General features: G+C 39.9%; 2 protein-coding genes across 2 annotated transcripts; both read right to left on the reverse strand.

The window, feature by feature from the left end:
• Positions 1-1,434: 1,434 nt before the first annotated feature.
• Positions 1,435-20,680, reverse strand: LOC145999761 (TNF receptor-associated factor 3-like). Its single transcript, XM_083137053.1, has 4 exons — positions 20,616-20,680; positions 7,576-7,740; positions 6,034-6,183; positions 1,435-1,947 (listed from the first exon to the last, which is right to left on the reverse strand). Exons 2-4 carry the CDS (start codon positions 7,663-7,665, stop codon positions 1,435-1,437), a joined length of 753 nt encoding a protein of 250 aa, XP_082993179.1. The 5' UTR covers positions 7,666-7,740; positions 20,616-20,680.
• On the reverse strand, positions 8,771-10,180 carry LOC145999762 (zinc finger MYM-type protein 1-like). Its single transcript, XM_083137054.1, has one exon. The coding sequence runs from the start codon at positions 10,178-10,180 to the stop codon at positions 8,771-8,773; it is 1,410 nt and encodes a 469-aa protein (XP_082993180.1).
• Positions 20,681-21,773: the final 1,093 nt, after the last annotated feature.

Here is a 21,773-nt window from a genome sequence, read left to right on the forward strand (position 1 = left end):
ATGCCATACTAATTAAGAGGCCATAAGAAGAAGATGCCATAAGAAGAAGAGGCTATATTGATTACAAGAAGAAGAAGCATAAAGAAGATTAGCCACAATAGAAGAATAATATTGTATAAAAGGATTTACAAAGATATTAACACTTGTATATGATTATTCAAGAATATAGTACGAATTGTACCCTCCGTAGTGGGTTAAATCTATTGTTTCTTTTCATATATTCTTAGCGTTAGTAACCTTGGTCTGTGCCCAGAGGTATCTCATTGTCTCTACCCTGTGCTAAGCTGGCAGATGCTCACGCGAGGAACGTGGCAATATATATCGTCCTGTTTTGTACCTTGTTACATTTGTACTTGGTGAAGAGTCTGAAGAAGATCTTGCTGGAAGGTTGAAACGTTGCTTTTAATAAAATAAATTACTGCCTTGGTCAGCATATTTAGTTTTTCATAATCATGGAAACAAGGCTTGATGGTGTTATAACTACGTGTAGAATGTAGACTATCGTTGTTTACGCGTAGACCAGTGATGTGCGTCTACGCGTAAACAAGGATAGTCTACATTCTACACGTAGACTATTTTATACACGTAGGTTACGTAATCTATGTAAACAACATAGCGAAAGGTGATAACTTAGCAAAGGGCGCCGTGAAATTAAAATAAAATTATACTGCGTATCAGTTGCTTATGTATGAGGGGAACTTTTCATACTCTTTCTTCCAAATTCGAACAATTTCTCACCTAGGAAGAAACCTAATATAGGAAATATTTTAGTGTTCATGTGAAAAATACCACTCTTGCCTCACGACTGCCATCTGTTATTGTTTTTTGCATACTATTTTTCTTCTTCCATAGTTGATGATAGAAGAGAAGAGAAATTTTGTTGTAAACAGTATTGTTTTCATTTCGTTAGGAACCGATACAGTTGAAAATGTCACTTTCCTTTCATAAAAAAAAGGGTAAAAAGGTAAAGTGCTCCCCTGTGCATAGCACCACGCCATGAAGGCGTATAGGGGGTGTGGGGGTAACGCCCCACACTTTCTTGATCCGGTCGTGAGTGGGGGTGATGTGATCAGCATCACGCCCCTGACCGCCTTTACCCCCCAGGGTTTCCCCCAGGTACCCATGTTATTCGACGCTGGGTGGGCGCCGGGGCCGCTTCCATCTTTAGAAAAGTTCCCGGATTTGAACCGCCCGGGGATCTAACCCGGGACCTTTAGCATGGTAGTCAGACACGTTACCGACTGAGCCACCGCGGCCTTTCATAAAACCCTTGAAAATTAATTTTAATGCACTTTAGATTGTCTACGTAGTCTATGTAAACTACAACCCAATGTAATCTACGCGTAGATTACGTGTAGACAACTCATGTAGACGTAAACTTATAGTCTACGGCACATCACTGGCGTAGACGCACATCACTGGCGTAGACGCACATCACTGGTGAGGACCCACCCTCACCAAAATGTACGCGTATTTGTAGGTGCGTTGCTGCTCACCTGCTGCTTTCGTGTCGTGATTTTGCGAGAACGCGACGGAATCTTTGAGATCAACCAGGTCCTGCCGCAACTGGCTCTCTACTTTAGCGTGCAGCTCGCTGTTCTCCTTGAGCTCGTCCTGCACGACCCTCACCTCGCCCTGGCAGTGCTCGCTCACTTGGTCCAGCCTGGCTCGCAGCTCTGCCACCGTCGCCTGCAGCTTCTGGATGTCCCTCTGCTGTTGCGAGCAGAGGCCACGGAGCGCTTGAGTCTCTTCGTCCATGAATTTCTTGAAAGACATGAGGGTCGCGTCGACGTTGCCGACGTGCTGCAACCTGTACTCTCTCTCCGTCTCCAAATCCTGGTTCAACCTGGCCACCTCTTCCCGTTGTCCTAGAAGGTCGGTGGTGACCAAACTCAGATGCGATGCCAGGTCATCGCGAAAGTGCTGTTCCACAGAAGACGGTGCCCCCTGTTCAATTTACATTATAAAATCAGTTAAAACGCTTTATTAGTCAACATTAGGGCTGAGCCGATGTATCGGTGTCGACTAGAGATGTGCGGGACAGAATGTTTTGGATCGGGACGGGAAATGTTCGAAATTTCCCGAAGCTCTGGAAATCTCGAATTCTACACGTCATTTTCACCTTAAGTGACTGTTTTTGCATTTCTGGAATAAAAACTATTACCGATGATTTCCGGACACTTACAATGCAGAAAACTCGAGAATTAACGACGTTTTAAAATGATCATTCGGTATTTCCCGACTGTTCGGGATCCGGAAAAGTCAGGAAGTCATTTCCTGAAGTCGGGATCGGGACGGGAAATATTTTTCCCGATCCCGGTTCCGACTTTTCGGGATCCCACATACCCCTAGTGTCGACCCATACCAATGGTATTGATTGATTGATTTTACTTCGCTTGCCACTATTGGTAATTTGCGAAGATGGGGATGAGTGATGATAGGATGAAATTGATGAATGGACACTCACAAACATCAATGTCCTACACGGGACCCTTGGCGTCGTGGTGCGATGAGCTAACCACTCCGCCACGGGGCCGGCCGGATACCAGTGGTATTGGTATCAGAAAGTATCGGTTGGATTGGAATTGATCTACCGATACCAGCCGATACTTTTCCGGCGTATTGGTCCGCAAATACACTCCGCGACACTTTCACAGTCTAATTATCATGAAAATTATGCAAAATTCAAACATTATTTTATTTTGGACCAATTTTGCACACAAAACTGTATTTTGTGATTACATACCATCCATTTTAATATTCTGATGTAATTATTGCATATAGTAATGCAAATTTCTTGGTAAATTGATGCAAGTAATTGGAGAAAAATAATTACATACCAATATTGATCAATATTTTTGAACTAATTTTAATTATTGCTATTTTCAAGTATCGTTATCGGCATCGATATCGGTTCAAAGTGGTATCGGCTCAGCTCTAGACAACAAACTTTTGTGTATTAATTAATTAATTTCTAGTTTTGGAGGCGAAGTTAAGGCCCAAGCCTTTTCTTCCACTTAACCATCTCTACTTTACATTTTACAAATCGATTACAATACCTAATTGTTTGCGAAATATATATATAAAAAAAACTAAAAACATTAAAATACAAATGAAGAAAAAAAAACACGAAAAATACAACATACACTGTAAAGAAAGTAAAGAATATACCTAAGACATACACACACACACACAGGGCCGGATTAAGACGTAATTGGGCCTGATGCTTGAAATCTTCGGTGAACAATAAACACAACGACGTTATAGTTACGTCACAGCGCAAAGAATAATAGTAACTGTATAATAAGTAACGCTGTGTCTAGGCGTCCGAAATTGGGGATCCAAATTTCATTCTAAGATTTATTTTCAGGTTAATATAGCAAAAGAAAACTGTTCAGCTTTAGGAAAATTCTCGTCTGTTTTCATCTGGGCCTATTTCAGGAATGGGCCTAATGCTGCAGCATCAATAGCACCCACGTTAATCCGGCCCTGCACACACACACACACACACACACACACATACATACATAACAAAAGTACTCAATGTACAGAAGAACAAATTTGTTTTAGTAACAAAAAGTTTGCAAATAGGGTTACGTTCTATTGTATTTCCCTGTTTTCAGTACCTGTATTTGGTAAGTTAGCTCCAGTAGAAGATTTCTAAATTTTGATTTAAATTGGCCGAGAGAAGAATGTCCGTAAAATGTTGCCTTGTGTATGTGTGCAGATGGTATAGGCAAATGATAAATACCATATTTAATTTATTCCTCAAGTTTGAATGTTTCAATTGTTGTTTTAAGTCCATTGCATGCACAAATGGGCTAATCGGAACTGAACCTACAGTTTAAACTTGGATTCGGGCCACTCTATTACCAATTCACCATCGGGGAGGCCCCCTTATCCTAAGTTGTTCGGTCCCCGAGGGAAGTCACATTGCACAGTGATTCGGATCCACTTTAAACTGTAGGTCCAGTCTCCATTAGCCTATCTGAGCAAGAAATGGACCTAAAACAAACTTTTGACATCATAAGATTAAGGACGATTTGATAAAATGGGAAGGCCTCCCCGATGGCGTGGTAGTAACGTCGTCGCCTGCAAATCAAGGGATTCCGGGTTCGATACCCGGTGAAGGCATATAGTGGTTCGGATCCCACTTTAAACTTTCGATCCAGTCCTGGTTAGTCTATGTGTGGACTTAAAACTTTGAAAATGGCACAGTGAGTGAGACAACAGTCACAAAGAATCATTCATGTCTCAGCCTAGTTTCGGTCGCACGGCGTTATGATAACCATGACAAAGGTTTAAAAAGGAAAAAAACCTCAAAATTTATGTTAAAAGTACACTGTGCACAGATGGATATCGGGACTGGACTTATAGTTTACATCTGAGGCGTTGCGGATACGAAGGGCGAACTCAACAAACGTGCATTGTGAGGGAAATGCGTTTCAAGTTGTCAAGTACAGTGCGAACTCCACAAACAACTTTGGAAATCCGATGTACTGTTACCAGTGGCGAAGCTCCTATGAGGCTTTTGAGGCTTAGCCTACCCAAAAAATGTTGAAATTAAAATGTTCTTGTGCCCTGTAACAATCAAAGTTCGTTAAAACGAATTAAACTATGTAATCCGAACGTTTGGTTCCGCCGATCCTTCCAGATATGTCGTCAGTCAGGCCAGAAAGACGAGAGCGCGTTCGGTCCGAACTGTGAGGCTTTTGACGAAAAGCCTCGCGTTTAAAAGGCAGCTACAGCGTGAGCTGTGTGTAGGTGGGAGGGGAGAGTAAGGGGAGGGGACTGCCGATTCACTGGGTGAAAGCGGCTAGCCTCAGAACCAACCCGTTGTGCTTCTAGCAAAGTGCATCGTTCACGCGCTGCATTGTTGAATGTTAATTTACTTCAAGTGCATGCTCGTGTGTGTGTGTGTGTGTGACACATAGTGTATTTATGTTAAAAAAATAAAATACTGTGAAATTATGTGTTGAAAACTCTAAGAGGATTTGCAGTGAAATAAATGTAAGTGAACAAGACTTCGTGGCTCTCAAATGCTTAACCTACAAAATCTTGGACACACTGACTGTACAAATGGAAATACGTTTTGGAGATCTTGAAAAAATAAAATTTGTTGAATTGCTAGACCAAAATAGCTTTGGGCTATATAAACTACATTTTCCAGTGATGAAATTAAATAACCTTCTGTCCACGTATCCATTTTTCAATAAAGAACGATTAGAAAATGATTTAAAGAATATCTATGCTGATGAAGAAAAGCATTTACCTCCTGCAGACCTTCTAAAATTCATAGTTAGCAATGATCTTCAAACAATCTACAAAGAAGTAACACAACTTATCAAGTTGGTCTTGATATTCCCTGTTACAACAGCTTCCTCTGAAAGAAGTATGACAACCCTCAAGAGAGTAAAATAATATCTCCTTAATTCAATGAAAAATGAAAGATTAAGTTCTCTCAGTACAATAGCCATTGACAAAAAAACTGGTTAAACAACTTTCTATTGATCAAGGCTTCGAGGAAAGAGTAATTGATACTTTTACAACCAAGAAGAATCGACGCATGGACCTGCTGTATAAAAAAATATAAGCAGATTTTTCAGCCTATCCAGTATTTATGCCTTAGCTTCGCCACTGACTGTTACCAAGTTTTTGTGGAGTTCGCACTGTGCCTGACAACTTGAAACGCATTTCCCTCACAATGTACGTGTGTTATGTTCGCCCTTCGTATCCGCAACGCCTCATCTAGACCCGAACAACTTTGTACGTACGATAGGAAATCAAACTTGGAACTCATTGATTACCACTGCGCCATTGGTAGACCCGGAAAAGTAAAAGTGTGATCCTTAGGGGCCGACTTGGCGGGGAGGGGGGGCAATTGACGTCAATAACATCGCAAGCCAATACATGAAAAGAACTGTAACAATTTCGGTAATTGATGTTTTCCATGACCTTTCACCAAGGGTCTACGGAAAAGAAGACCCCTTAAAAAAACTCAAATCCTAGACATGCAGAAGCATAACCACCGACCTGAAAATTGCAGCCTGAATATGTGCAACCGTGGACTATTGTATCGCAGGCATCAGCAATGTGTCTTTCAAGGTCCTTTCTTGGTACGTACCCTACCTGGCACTTCTTTGGACATGGAACAGGAACTTGCACACATGCTGTATAATGTTGCTGTGGAAGCAAGAATTAACGATCTGCATTAGTATATGCTGAAATGTTTCTTATTGTTACATAGATCTCCGCAAACGATATAAAATGAAACACATGGAAAGAGAACTTGGAAACTAAACGAAGGAGACGTTCCAAACATTCTACTAGGGTCAATTATAAGCATTTTCCTACCCCCCCCCCCCCCCCTGCTGGTTTATATAGTACCTCATCGGTCGAGAGGGTGTCTGAGTGTCACACGGGGGTGCTGGATTCAATTCCTAGTGTAGGTGGATTTTTTTTTCCGAAAATTTTCCTCCAGGAATTATGTACTGTTACTGGCCAAATGTCTCCCATTTTAAAACATCTCTCTTTCAACTCAAGTAGGCAAAACGGGAATTACCGTTTCCCCAAAAATGACAGCCAGTTCATAAAATCGCCTGATCATGTGGTGATAAGCCATTAGGCGAAACAGGAATATACGGGAAAATGGAAAGAAGGGCGAGTCCCTTAGATGACCTAAGGCCCATCGCTTTCTGAACTATTCGAAAAATATATTTTCACAAGTAGCTTAATAGTAACAGGCTAAGTTGTGTTGACTTTAATAATTTGTTACCTACATCTCAGTCAGGATTCCGTATAAAGTAACAGCGCACAACCCCAGCATTAAGAAGTTACAGATGATATTCTGTACGCAGTGCTGTAACTAAAAGGTTGGTGGCCCAGTGCTTGTCATTATTTTGCTCTCCCCGCCATCTTTTCCTACTTTTAACGTTCTTTTTTATGAATACTGGGCCAAAAGGGGGATATGACCCCCACCCACACCCTCGGGCACGCCACCGATATAAGTACGCCCTCCAGAGGCGTCTCGTGAAAGCATGCGGTGCATGCTGCGCATGCGTCAATTGTGGGAAAAAGGACAGCTTGATCTGCGACGACATTAATGAGCATTTCTACATTCTAATTTCTTCATATAGGAGAAGTATTTATTTTACACGAGAGCTCTGAACTAAGTTTATATTACATTTTTGCATCTGAAGTGACGCATGCGTCAATTGTGGGAAAATAATTATTACTTTCTTTCACTTCAGATCCAAGAAATAGTAAGCTTATCAGCGCTCTCGTGTAAAATAAATACTTCTCCTATATGAAGAAATTAGAATGTAGAAATGCTCATTGTTGTCGCAGAACAAGCTAACCTTTAACCACAATTGACGCATGCGCAGCATGCACCGCATGCGTTCACGAGACGCCTCTGACCTAATCTGTGCCTCTGACGCCCTCTATTTATCACACTGCTTGTTAAGACTACATATGTAGAAAACAGAAATAATGTTCTTGGATATTTTAAGATTTATTGAATTCATTTCGAGGGCTCTGCTTGTAAAAGCGATCAACATTGCTTAAGAAACTCACCTGCAGTAAACCTGCCGTCATAGCTTCGCCGCAGTATCTGCAAATGGCGCGTTTCCTGTTTACGCATTCTTCCTCCAGATGGCGGGCCATGAATCTTCTTTGGACATAAGAGCCACATCCGTTTGAACATCTCTGTGGAGCTTGGTCGCAGTTCTTGAAGTGTTCCTGCAATGAAGACGTTTCATTAAATTCATTGATACTGAATTGAAGTGATGAACTCCGAATTGAGGGTGTTCCCCGTTTCTCTCTCCTTACTTCTAGCCCTTTCTCTATAGATTGATTGAATTGTTGTTTTAAGTCCACTTTCTTGCACAGTAAGGCTACTCGGGACTGGACCTACATTTTAAAGTGGGATCCGAACCACTATGTGCCTCCACCGGGTATCGAACCCGGTCCTTTCTCCAGTGACGTGCGGTGACATCGACACTTGGGGTAGCAATCAGTGGAGTGCCAAAGGAGGGTTGGTGGTGTCATACCCCCCCCCCCTTTAGGACAAGTATAGCTAAATATAAAGAGCTTGACTTGCAACAATATGTAGTATTGAAGATTGATCACAATCGTCACAACCTCATCATCAAAATTATGGATAAAGCGAGATATGAGAATACACAAACTTTAGGTATATGCTTAGGTATCCTGAAAATCTCACATTGTAGTCAAACAATTTGGTTAGTCGATATGTGTATAGCACGAAGACGATAATACAAGCGACAAATCAAATTATATTGTGAGACTACATCGATCTGTACTTTCTAGTATGTTCATGGACGTACCCAGAGATTTTTCCAGGGAAACAAACTTTCTCCCGCGGGGGAAAACAACATTAAGATATTTTTTAATATTTACAAATTTGAAAATGTATATTTTATTCAGGCAGATGAACAACTACAATTTTAATGTTTGAGCAATATCGCTGAACCAATATTAAAACGTTTGCCATCACAAAATTTTGGACAATTTTTGGGGAGAGGGTGCTAACGCTCCTCGTTGTCCTCTCTGGATGCGCCCGTAATTATGTTCTTCGTCTCAAATAAACAACGAAAAATAAAATAGATATAACAACATCAAATCCATTCAAAACATACAGTCACGGACACTTCTGGAATGTAACGATTACATTGAGAGTTAATGGGGTTCTTACAGCCCAGAAGTGTCTCTGTACAACATAGAATGCAAGACAAATCCAAAGACTTACCTATTTGTATGTGAAGTCCATTCGACGCTCTGCTGTAGCGAAGTGGTCAATTACAGACTCAAAAAATGTATCTTGTTCCTTTAGTTCACTCAGCAGTCTTGATTCAATTGATATAAGCGCAAGATTAGAAAGACGAATTTGTCCGCATCTGTTTCTCGCGTAGTTCTTAATCCTTTTCATTGCTGAAAACGATCGTTCCACGGTGGCTGTCGTTACCGGTATTGTAGAGATCAAGGAGGCTAGTATGAGAAGCTGTGGCATTGCCTTCCCAACAGGCGTTGCGCTCAGATAAAGTAGCAGCTGGTGAGGAGATTTGTCTGCAAATTCAGCAGAAGAATAGGCTACGACCAACTCATTTTTCAACAGAACTTCATCAAAGAAACGACCGTAACTTGCAATTAGGTTCTTGAAGTGTTCCGAAGGAAATTGATGTTTATATGTCTGAAATTTGGATGTGTCCAAAAGACTCAAAAATGAAATGCTATTGTAGTCCTGAAATCTGGTCTGAATCTGTTGCTGTATATTATCTAATATTTCAATGAACAAACGCTTGAAATTTAACTTCGGATCTAACGAAGCATCGGAACTACGTGGTCTTCTACGTGGTGGCCCCACATCAGTCACAATTTCATCGTAAATTTCATCAAAAGAATTTCTTAGAGACTGAATCGCCATTAAAGTTTCCGACGCCTTATGTCTGCAGTACACAATGTCCAAAGTTTGCTTCTGAGGATAGGAAAAGAGAACATCTGTGTGCATGAATATTCGGTGGAAAACAGCAAGAAGGAAACAAAATTGAAAATTTTCCATGTTTGCTAAGTGACCCTCTACAGATTCCAAAACGTCTCTTTCAAGTTCATTGTTGTGGTCGATCATGACACAAAACACTTCGCGTAGGCTTTCTTTCTTTTCGTGCACAGTGTTTACCAGACGCGATGAATAGTTCCACCTGGTTGGACAGACACTTGGGAGACGGCGTTTCAGGAACTCTTCTAAATATTTTGCACGTTTTGGCGACCGAGAAAAAAATGCTGCCAATCCACCTAAGGTGGCAAAAAAAATACGACATTCTGAAATATTTGACGCACTTTGTGACAGTACTAGATTTAAAACGTGTGCGTAGCAATGAACAAAAACCGCTCCAGGAAAGGATTCCTTGACGATTGCTTGTACTCCATTCAGGCCCGAAGCCATTACAGCAGCTCCATCGTAAGTTTGCGCTATAACTTTGTCGCAACAGCCCATATTTACTACATTTGCGACAATGACTTCAGCAACAGCTTGGGCTCTTTTGTTAGCACTAACGTCACAAAAACCAACAAATCTCTCAACCACGTGGCCATCTTTAATGTACCGATATACCATTGACAACTGAGATTTATTCGTGACATCAGTTGTCTCATCAGCCATGATTGCAACAAATTTCGATGATGTAATTTCATTCTGAATTTTGATGTAAAGAGCACATCCAATAGATTCAATCAAGTCGTTTTGGATTCTGTTCGAAACACCCTTGAAAACTGTTGCACTTTGAAGATGATTTTTTAGTAAAGTGTCATATTGGGCGGTGTAATTAAGAAGTTCTACATAGTTGCCCCGATTCACTGAATTTTCTGTTTCATCGTCACCACGAAATGCGAGTTCTTGTTGGCCTAAAAAGCAAGCTGCGTTTATCAGGCGTTTCAAAAGTTCCCTGTTTGTTTTTACGGTTTCATTATGCAGCAACCTCTCCTTTCTAACCTGCTCACTAAGTTGAGTCTCGATTCTCACATTGCCAAACGTAGATAAGGCAAGAGACGCTTTAATATGTGTTAGGGATGTTTCGTGAAGTTTTACAGCCTTGGTAAACCCCCCTAAATTACAGAAACCTAATTTCGTCCAAGACGAATTTCTGTCCGTGCTGAAAAGTAGGCAATTCCAGCAATACAGTTTCTTATTTGTTGTACTACCTGTCAACCAGTAAGTCTTATCGTAATTAGACGGTAAGAAATGGCGCGTGTAATTCTTCTTCTGTTGCGATATTTGAAGAGGTGGAGTTGGTCGACCTTTCTTGATCAGTGCCGCCTTTTCTTCAAATGTCCTGCAAGCAAATGGTCTCTGAAGAATGTTGGCCACAAGATCTTGATTTTCTTCGGACATTTGATTTGTTACACACAAACGCACACGCAGGCACACACACTACACACGCACAACCACACAACGAACTTTTCTTTGCTTAAAAACGCACTATGAAAACCTTCGCGAATCGCAATAGCACTCACGTCTACACTCACAGCTCGGAACGGAAGCAACTATTTTAACTAACCCCTAACCCTATTTTCACCAAGAGTCACGAGACATCGTTGCCAATATTTGTCTGATTTCAGTTCTTCTATCCCACTGAAACACGAGAGAAATATGAATATTTTTAAAATCCAATTCAAGTATTGGTGCAACAAAATTTTCGAATAACATACGTTTATTTTACCGGATTGCTAGATGCATTGCGCAGAATTGTATTATGCAAGTTTATACACTATCCGGAGGGTAATTCCATAAATTCTGTAGTTTTGCAAAAAGTCTAATAGTTGGCAACCTTTTTTTTTATGATACTTGTAAACTGCGGCATCTCTCGCCTCTCTTGTCCAGTGATATCTCCGAGGGACACTTGTTTCTTGGCAGGAAACGAGGAGAAGGGGAGGGGAGTGGTTGGTACCGCTTCGGTGTCTATGCAGCTAGGAAAACAAGGGTCCTTTGAGACCTAATGCCAACCAAGGGCCTTTTTTAAAAAAATAAAGAAAAAGTGCGAGGAGAGAGGGGAGTATCGCGTAGACAACGCATCGAATCCCATCGCGCATTTTTCTGAAACCGGATCCAATACGTATTCTTAAGTAGCTCTCACACACTTTGGGGTCCCTATTAGGAACCGAACCTATTACAGATGATAACAAAGACGATTTGATTTGACTACGGGTTCGAATCCCGGCCCGGGCATTGGTGTTCTTTGTGTGTGTCCCTTCATCAATTTTATCGTATCATCTTCGCGATTACCCAAAAGTGGCAGATAAGTGAAATAGAATAAAGCATATCAAGCAATCAATCAACGATTTGATTTTTGTTGTTTGGCGTAGCCTTTTTGCCACATTTGGTTAAACTCGGGGTAGAGGATGGGCGATGGTATGATGACATTGATGAAGGGATACTCACAAAGAACACGCATACCCAGGTCGGGGTTTGAAACCAGGACCCCTGGTGTCGTAGTGCGCTGTGATAACCACTTCGCCAGGGAGGTTGGCCAAACAAAAGAAACGGGAGGAAAGCTCTAACTAATCGGATACGGTTGTATCGGAAAAGCAAACTGCACTTTTCCGCTGTTGTATTTTTCAAATGGATTTTTTAAACACAATCTTTGCATATGATTCGTGTTTTTTTTTAAAATAATGTTTATTTCTTGATTTCCCTAATTTCACAATCGCAAGATCTCGTTACTGAAAGATCCAGGCTCGAAGCCTGGCCTGTGCATCAGTGTTTCTTGTAACCACTCTTCGCCCGTTTAATTTAATCAACGTTCATCGTCATAGCAAAGATTAGGTGATGAAAGAGCAACGCTAAATAACAAAAATACAAATTATTTCCTTCCAGTGCATTTGCAAGGCACTACGAAATCAGGAGTCAAGAGCTCTCTATTTATGAATGTCCCTCATCACTTCCAAAAGCTCATTAGCTACTTATTATGGCAATTTAATCTATACAGCTAGAAAAAGTGATGGAAGGTGGCAAACATTCAACATAGTAAAAGGCGGATGAACTGGTAATAATAGACACTTTGTGTACTTTCTTCAATAATATTCAGGGCCTCCCCGATGGCGCAGTGGTAGCGTCGTCGCCTTGCAATGAAGATGTCCCGGGTTCGATACCCAGTGGAGGCATATAGCAGTTCGGATCCGTACTTTAAACTGTAGGTCCAGTCCGGATTAGCCTTACTGTGCATAAAGCGGAAATAAAACACCAAATCAATCAATCAATACTATTTATTTGGCTCTTTGAGCTCTGGGATACATAATTCATTCCAAATTATTTCATTTTTCACTGCACGACTGCAGAGTACAGCACATCGAACAGGAATGCGCGTTCTTCACGGATTCGAATCCTGGCCTGGGCATGGGTGTTCTTTGTGAAGTTCCTTCATCAATTTCATCACATCATCAATCATCTTCATCTTCACGATAACCAAATGTGGCAAAAAATCGAAGTAAATTAAACCAAACCAACAACAATAAGAACGCGCGTTCTTTGGCCCAAATAAATACATTCGTATTTATGACCGTTTAGCTTACCAGTTTTTTTTATTTATTTAAATAAAACACTACTTAGACGAACGAGAGAGAGAGCGAGTGAGCAAATATTTGTTATTTAATCATTATATCTTCCATATTTGAAAAAATAAAATAAAGCATAACATTTCCAAGTATTTTTGTCTGCACATAATACGTTCCCATTTCATAAACAATAAAACTATATTTTTACATCCCACATTATACATTCATATTATACAACGTGCATAAATATAGAGAACTTATTAAGTACTGCAGACATTTCCCCCCGAGTTCTTTAGAGGATTTACAAAGGAATCGAAGGGAAACCAATCCCCTATCTGTCCTATAGGAGATAGACTGGGGGACCTGAAACCACGGGCTTTCAACCATTGCAGAGGGGAGCGAGGGGGCAAGGGAGGTAGAGGCAGAAATCTTCCCTTTCCCTTCGAAAACCCGTTTCTACCTGAAAGTGCTGCGGCGGAGGAAGAGCGAGCTAGGCCAGTCCTGCCGGCTGATGTCACAGAGGTAGGAGAAGCGCGTGAAAAAAAGTATTGTATATGAACTGCGGCTTCAACAAGACAATAAATATTGTGATTTGAAAATAATTAGAGACGTGAGATTGATTGATCTATCTCTGCTAGACTAGCTACTCCTCACTGCACGTCACTGCCTTTCTCTCTATCTCTCTCTTCTCTTTTACTATTTCACTGTCTCTTCTTCTCCCATGCATACTCTCTCTCTCTCTCTCTCTCTCTCTCTCTCTCTCTATTTTATCTTATTCTCTCTCTCTCTCTCTTTCTCTTTATATATCACTAGGGCTCGGAAGTTGAAGACCTATAAATTGCCAAAAAAAGACTTATAAAAAGACCTAAGAGCGGAGAAAAGGACGTATAAATGTGATCCGAATTAATGAATAATTTCAGTTTTAATTACATATTTAATGAATAAAAAAATAAAAAAATTCTGGTGGTATGGAATAGGGATGGCCAAACGGATCCAAAAGTTACGGATCTGGATCCGGATCCGAAAATTCCGGATCCGGATCCGGGTCTGAAAGTTTCGGATCTAGACCCGGATCCGAAAGTTCCGGATCTGGATCCGGATCCGAGAGTTACGGATCCGAGAGTTTCGTATCTCAATCCCATTATAATATTACCACACCTTAAAAGGTATTATGGTCTTCGATTACAAAGAAATTTTTCGTTAGTCCTACAAGAATTTTTTTCAAGTGTTGTTCCTAAAATACTTTGCTACGCATCGGGTAACCACTCGTGCACACATGTCAGAGGTGATTTTGTAAATGCCATTGAAACGAATATGTATTCATTCGAATGTGTTGGAAATGAAAACACACATAAATGTGAGACATTCCATTCCAGCATGAAACCTTTAACACATATAACAAGATAGAAATATTATACAAAAATTATACAATTGTTCTACAGTTACAGTTCTACAAATTAAAATAAAACATTATAATATATGCAGTGTTATATAATTACAAAGTGTAAGACTAACAAGGGAGGTTATCTAAGTGTCCCCCTGCGATTTCCATGAAACTTGGCAGGTGTATAGAGGGGCCCAAACGATGAATTACGTGTTTTTTTGTTTCAGCTAAAAACTGTTTTAGGGAACAAAATCCCCTCAAATGTCAAGATGAGGACAAATTGAAGTGAGGATCTGACCCCTGTGTCCCTCCGATTTCCATAAATCTTGGCAGGTGTATAGTGGGGCCCAATGGAAGAAATATGTGTTTTTTTGTTTCAGCTAAAAAACGGTTTTAGGGGGCAAAACCCCCTCAAATGTCAAGATGAGGACAAATTGAAGTGAGGATCGGACCCCTGTGTCCCCCTCCGATTTCCATGATACTTGGCAGGTGTGTGTATAAACGGGCCCAAATGAAGAATACGTGTTTTTTTGTTTCGGCTAAAAAACTGTTTTAGGGGGCAACCCCCCTCAAATGTCAATATGAGGACAAATTTAAGTGGGCATTTGTCTTGTGTCCCCCTCCGATTTCCATGAAACTTGGCACGTGTATAGTGGGACCCAAAGGAAGAAATGCGTTTTTTTTTTGCTTCAGCTAAAAAACGGGTTTACAGGGCGAAACCCAGTCAATTGTCAAGATGAGGACAAATTGAAGTGGAGATCTGACCCCTGTGTCCCCCTCCGATTTCCATGAAACTTGGCACGTGTATAGTGGGACCCAAAGGAAGAAATGCGTTTTTTTTTTGCTTCAGCTAAAAAACGGGTTTACAGGGCGAAACCCAGTCAATTGTCAAGATGAGGACAAATTGAAGTGGAGATCTGACCCCTGTGTCCCCTTCCGATTTCCATGAAACTTGGCAGGTGTGTGTATAAACGGGCCCAAATGAAGAAATACGTGTATTTTTGTTTCGGCAAAAAATTTGTTCTAGGGGGCAACCTCCTCTCAAATGTCAAGATGAGGACAAATTGAAGTAGGGATCTGACCCCTGTGTTCCCCTCCGATTTCCATAAATCTTGGCAGGTGTATAGTGGGGCCCAATGGAAGAAATATGTGTTTTTTTGTTTCAGCTAAAAAACGGTTTTAGGGGGCAAAACCCCCTCAAATGTCAAGATGAGGACAAATTGAAGTGGGGATCTGACCCCTGTGTTCCCCTTCGATTTCCATGAAACGTGGCAGGTGTATAGAGGGGCCCAAAGGAAGAATTACGTGTTTTTTTGTTTCAGCTAAAAACTGTTTTAGGGAGCAAAATCCCCTCAAATGTCAAGATGAGGACAAATTGAAGTGAGGATCTGACCCCTGTGTCCCTCCGATTTCCATAAATCTTGGCAGGTGTATAGTGGGGCCCAATGGAAGAAATATGTGTTTTTTTGTTTCAGCTAAAAAACGGTTTTAGGGGGCAAAACCCCCTCAAATGTCAAGATGAGGACAAATTGAAGTGAGGATCGGACCCCTGTGTCCCCCTCCGATTTCCATGATACTTGGCAGGTGTGTGTATAAACGGGCCCAAATGAAGAAATACGTGTTTTTTTGATTCGGCTAAAAAACTGTTTTAGGGGGCAACCCCCCTCAAGTGTCAATATGAGGACAAATTTAAGTGGGCATTTGTCTTGTGTCCCCCTCCGATTTCCATGAAACTTGGCACGTGTATAGTGGGACCCAAAGGAAGAAATACGTTTTTTTTTTTTGCTTCAGCTAAAAAACGGGTTTACAGGGCGAAACCCAGTCAATTGTCAAGATGAGGACAAATTGAAGTGGAGATCTGACCCCTGTGTCCCCTTCCGATTTCCATGAAACTTGGCAGGTGTGTGTATAAACGGGCCCAAATGAAGAAATACGTGTATTTTTGTTTCGGCAAAAAATTTGTTCTAGCGGGCAACCTCCTCTCAAATGTCAAGATGAGGACAAATTGAAGTAGGGATCTGACCCCTGTGTTCCCCTCCGATTTCCATGAAACGTGGCAGGTGTATAGAGGGGTCCAAAGGAAGAATTACGTGTTTTTTTTTTGTTTCAGCTAAAAACTGTTTTAGGGGACAAAATTCCCTCAAATGTCAAGATGAGGACAAATTGAAGTAAGGATCTGACCCCTGTGTCCCCCTCCGATTTTCATGAAACTTGGCAAGTGTATAGAGGGGCCCAAAGAAAGAAATACGTGTTTCTTTTTTTGTTTCGGCTAAAAAAACTGTTTTAGGGGGCAAAACCCACCTCAAATGTCACGATGAGGACAAATTGACGTGAGGATCATCTGACCTCTGTGTCCCCCTCCGATTCTCATGAAATTTGACAGGTGTATAGAGAGGCCGTATGCCCCCTGTTTCTCCCTATGCCATATTTACGTGGTTTCGGGGTCAGATCCCCACTTCAATTTCTCCTCATCTTGACATGGGGGGGGGGGAATGAAAACACACATAAATGTGAGACATTCCATTCCAGGATGAAATCTTTAACACATATAACAAGATAGAAATGTTATACAAAAATTATACAATTGTTCTACAGTTACAGTTCTACAAATTAAAATAAAAAAGTTCTGGATCTGGATTTCGTAACCGCATCTGGCCATCCCTACTATACACCTGCCACGTTTCAAGGAAATCGGAGGGGAACACAGGGGTCAGATCCCCACTTCAATTTGTCCTCATCTTGACATTTGAGAGGAGGTTGACCTCTAGAACAATTTTTTTGCCGAAACAAAAAAAACACGTATTTCTTCATTTGAGCCCTGCACGTTTCATGGAAATCGGAGGGGGAGACTTAGACCTCCCTTGTAAGTGTATTAATTAATTACAAATCGCGCACGCACACTATATATATATATGTGTGTGTATGTATATTATATATATATATATATATATATATATATATATATATATATAAAAATAAAGGTAAAGTGTTCCCCTGTGCTTAGCACCACGCCATGAAGGCGTATAGGGGGTGTGGGGGTAACGCCCCACACTTTCTTGATCCGGTCATATATATATATATATATATATATATATATATATATATATATGTATGTATATTAGCAGGTAACAATATGTTGTAAGCACATTCTTACTTTCCAAAGAAGCGCATGTGGGATGGCAAAACGGATCCGGATCCGGATTTCGGATCCGCTAGGATACGGAACACACAGTGCGAAAAAACTGAAAGCTTCAAAAGAAGAGAAAGGTGCCACTTACAGCGCGACCTTCCAGACAAGTTACGGTTAAAGGACCGTGTACCGTACCTGCTTCAGTCGTCCAAAAATGTTTTTCTCTCGTTTCAGGGATGGTTCAAATATATTTATTTATTATTTGTTTTCTTTACTACAGAAAGGATGTTTAAGAGGTGATGAACTGATGATGATTCGAATTGAGAATGGGCAGTAAAAACGTAATCGAAAGAAAGTGAAATTTCTATGGGATCTATGGTGTTCGTAGATATGATATTCTTCGCCTGAATGAATTAATTTGCTTACTAAGAGAGTTATATACGATTGGATATTTTGTATAAATCATCAAACCGTAACACGAAAAAGTTGGTTAGCGAGAAACTTTTCGGTTTGTCGCGATACACGTGCGGACCAAACGAGAAAAGTGTTGACAATTGTTTGAATAGGGTGACCAGACATACTCTTTTTAAGAGTATTATACTCTTTTAGAGGTTCATATACTCTATACTCTTTTCAATTTGCAAAAATCCCCAAATATACTCTTTTCCTTGCTATTTAATTTCATTCATTATTTTACGCGTAAAAATGCCTTAAAATCCACAGAACGGAAAACGTCAAGATGTCAACAAACTGAAGTATTTACTCCTTGACTCAAGAATTTCCTATGAACAATTTCAAGTGTCATTTTCATATTCCATCAATAAGCAAAACATATTTCAAATTCATTGTATTTTAATGAGAATGATTAGGGCTGAGCCGATACCACTTTGAACCGATGCCGATACTCTTACCGATTCCCATACTTGAAAATTGCAATAATTAAAATTGGTTCAAAATATTGATCAGTATTGGTGTGTAAATATTCTCCTCCAATTATATGCATCAACATACCAAGAAATTTGCTTTAGAATATTCAAGAATTGCATCACAATATTAAAATAGATATTATGTAGTCAAAAAATATAGTTTTTTGTGCAAAATTAGTGTAAAATAAAAAGGAAGTTTTAATTTTGCATAATTTCCAGGATAATTAGACTGTCAAGAATTCGCGCGGGATTTTTGCGGACCCCGTGAAAGAAGCAAAATGCATGCGCACCTTCAACCTATAGACGATACTCTTTTTGGTCAACAAATATCTGGTCACCCTATGTTTGAAGTTATTTTTAGAATACATTGTTACTCCACAGCACCGTTATTGTTTGTAAAATCGTAGATTATTTACGCGGGCTGTCTCGCGTATGAAATTCATTGCGACCCACCGACGTTACAATTCAGTTGCAGGCAGGTGTCCCGGTTCGTAGGAAGTGCAGTGTGCTATGGGTGATAATTGTGGATTGCATGTAAATTACATATTTCGTTTAATAATGGATAGAGAAGCTGGAATAAGACGCAGTAATGGCAAACTTCGAGGTAAAGAACGCATGATACTTATGTGCGTGTTAAATCACTTTCTAAAGTCAATGAATATCAGCAAGGCGGTTAATACAGTGGCTGATATTACCGAGGGTTCTGAACGTCTTGTATACAGAATACGAAAGGAAGAAACCGAAGGTTCTCTCAAAACGCCGGCAAAAAAAGCAGTCTAAAAGAATGGGAAAACAGAATAATGCCAGAACGAGAAAATACGATGGCGTACTGCAAAGTGGAGTGCGTCGCATAGTTCATTCCTTGCTTTTCGAGAAAATTCCACTCACTCTGAATTTAATATTGAGGAGGGTAAATGACGACAGTTCGTTACCGAACTATATCTTAATTTTTTTGCATTTATTTAATTCTGTTTATGTAAAGGATAAAACATTCAAGGAAAGAAGTAACAATAGTTTCGTGTATTACACATACAATGCAAATGTAAAATAGTAAATAGTTGCGTCAAAATATAAACTTTTGCATGCAAATCTTGAGGTAACTATCGTTTTTTTCCAAAATGCATCAAATACATAGATTTTGAAGATTTCTTATACGGTATTAAGGAAGTAAATTAGCGATTAACAGGGACTCGATGCGCCTCCGCTTGTTGATCTGGCAATGCTGGGCTCCATTTTACCCATACTGACTTTTAAGGTTGAGACGCTCTTAAGCAGATATTTTTAGGTGAATGTGAAAACAAGAAATTCTATGTTCTCACATTTTAGATTCAGTTTATTCAAAAGTTGCCGAAAAACGACGCTAAATAAGAAAAATTAAATCAACATATCCAGTGGGTGGGAAATAATTGTCCTTAGATGTGTCATTCAAAGCCAGGGGCTCACTCAGATGGTTCAAGGCAGCCCCCCTTCATATCGCATCCTGGCCAAAAGTGGAAGATAAGCGACGTAAAGTAACACAAATACAAAATACAGTGGCGGCAATTGGGTTCCAAAACTGGGGGAGGGGGCAAGGACAGTTTACTTTCCCTTGGCAGATAAGGATGAGAATAGTGGGACAAAAGTGACAAAAAAGTAGTGGTCAACTGCCCCCCGTCCCCACATCGCCGTCACTGGAAAATACATACAAAATTCTCCCGATGTTAAAATAACCTGAAGCCATAAACGAAACTGCTTCAGAACAGTAACTTGAGCAAGATAGATCAAGTGTAAAATATGTTTGTTGTATTTTATAACACATGTACAGTCACGTACGTACCATTGACTCTCAATGGAATCGTTACAACCCAGAAGTGTCCATGGTAGTCTCGGACACTTCTGGTTTGTAATGAATACATTGACTTTCAATGGAATCATTACAACCCAGCAGTGTCCGTGACTGTACAAGCCTATTACAGAAGGCCAAATTTTCAAGTATCAAGAAAAACATTAAAAAATATTGCATGCTAGTCATTGTTACTGACCCTATATTGGGTTCTATTATCACTTTTGAATCTATAAATAGACTATCACAATTCTCTCACGAAACAATGCATTAAAGCTACCTCACCTGGAGTTCATTTTCTGGTATTTTAATTTTGCAAAAATAGCACGTCGCCTGGCGATATTTTCTAGGCTTCTTTCCACTTCCAATTGAATCGAATTGATTTTGCATCTTATGTGATTCGATATAAAACAGCACAGCCACAAATTTAAAACGTTCCACTCAACTTAAAATGTAACAAATATAGCCATTGTGAAATGAAATGTGACGTAAAGTGTACTCGATACTACGCAGGAAGTGATACACGTCGCTAAGTGATTATCTCTAAAAAGATAAGATTTCCTTTTTTTTTTGCTATGGCAAAAATTCCAAAAAAGGCAAATTAACATAAAAAGTGCAGGTTTTTTAAATTATTTTTAAGACATCTGTTTTGTTATTTGATGCTTTGGTTGCTTTGTGCGCTGTGTGATCGCCACACGCTTATCGCCTACGATCCGGGTTGGGACCTCAACATGTGTATTCCTTTCTGCGTCTGCCTTTACCAACTTTATCTGCTCATCCATCGTTTATTCTCGTTGCAACATAGGCACTATTTCTGTTTTTTTATTATTAATACACACATTTTAAAAGACTATACGCATCCTTACCAAAAGTAGCCCTAATAGAAATGCAATAAATGTAATTATTCACGTTGAGAAATGACATCAGTCACCTACACAGGAAATACGAATCTATGGACGCAAATTCCTTGTAATAATTCACATTTTGAAATTTTTTGTTATCATCATTTATTTAGTTTAGAATTTCCGTTTCCGACCAACATTTCAAACATCTTATCTTTATTCGTCGCCGTCACATAATCTACAAGTAGCTTAACGGCATATGATTCAAAATTAGAGACCATAAAAAGGTCGTAGAAGTAGATAAATTACGTACGTATATTATTAAGTGTACGAATAGAAAAGTTGTACAAAAACTGGCATGTTTCTCTTTCAGTTTCATTTAATTTATTGTTGTCATTGGTTATACAGAATCTGGGTAAGATTTTATGTTCCTAATGATACTAGTTATTGAATTGTAAAGAAACAATTTCAAAAGAGTGTATTTCCTTTCAGATATTAAAGCACTTTCTTTGAAAATCCGTGTACTGTATCTAACTATCCAATTATTATTTTTTTTAGTGCATTGTTTTTCGAGTACCATAATCAAACGAGTATTTATTGC

Source organism: Lepisma saccharinum, chromosome 15 (assembly GCF_977018435.1).
Source record: "Lepisma saccharinum chromosome 15, izLepSacc3.1, whole genome shotgun sequence".
NCBI lineage: Eukaryota > Metazoa > Arthropoda > Insecta > Zygentoma > Lepismatidae > Lepisma > Lepisma saccharinum.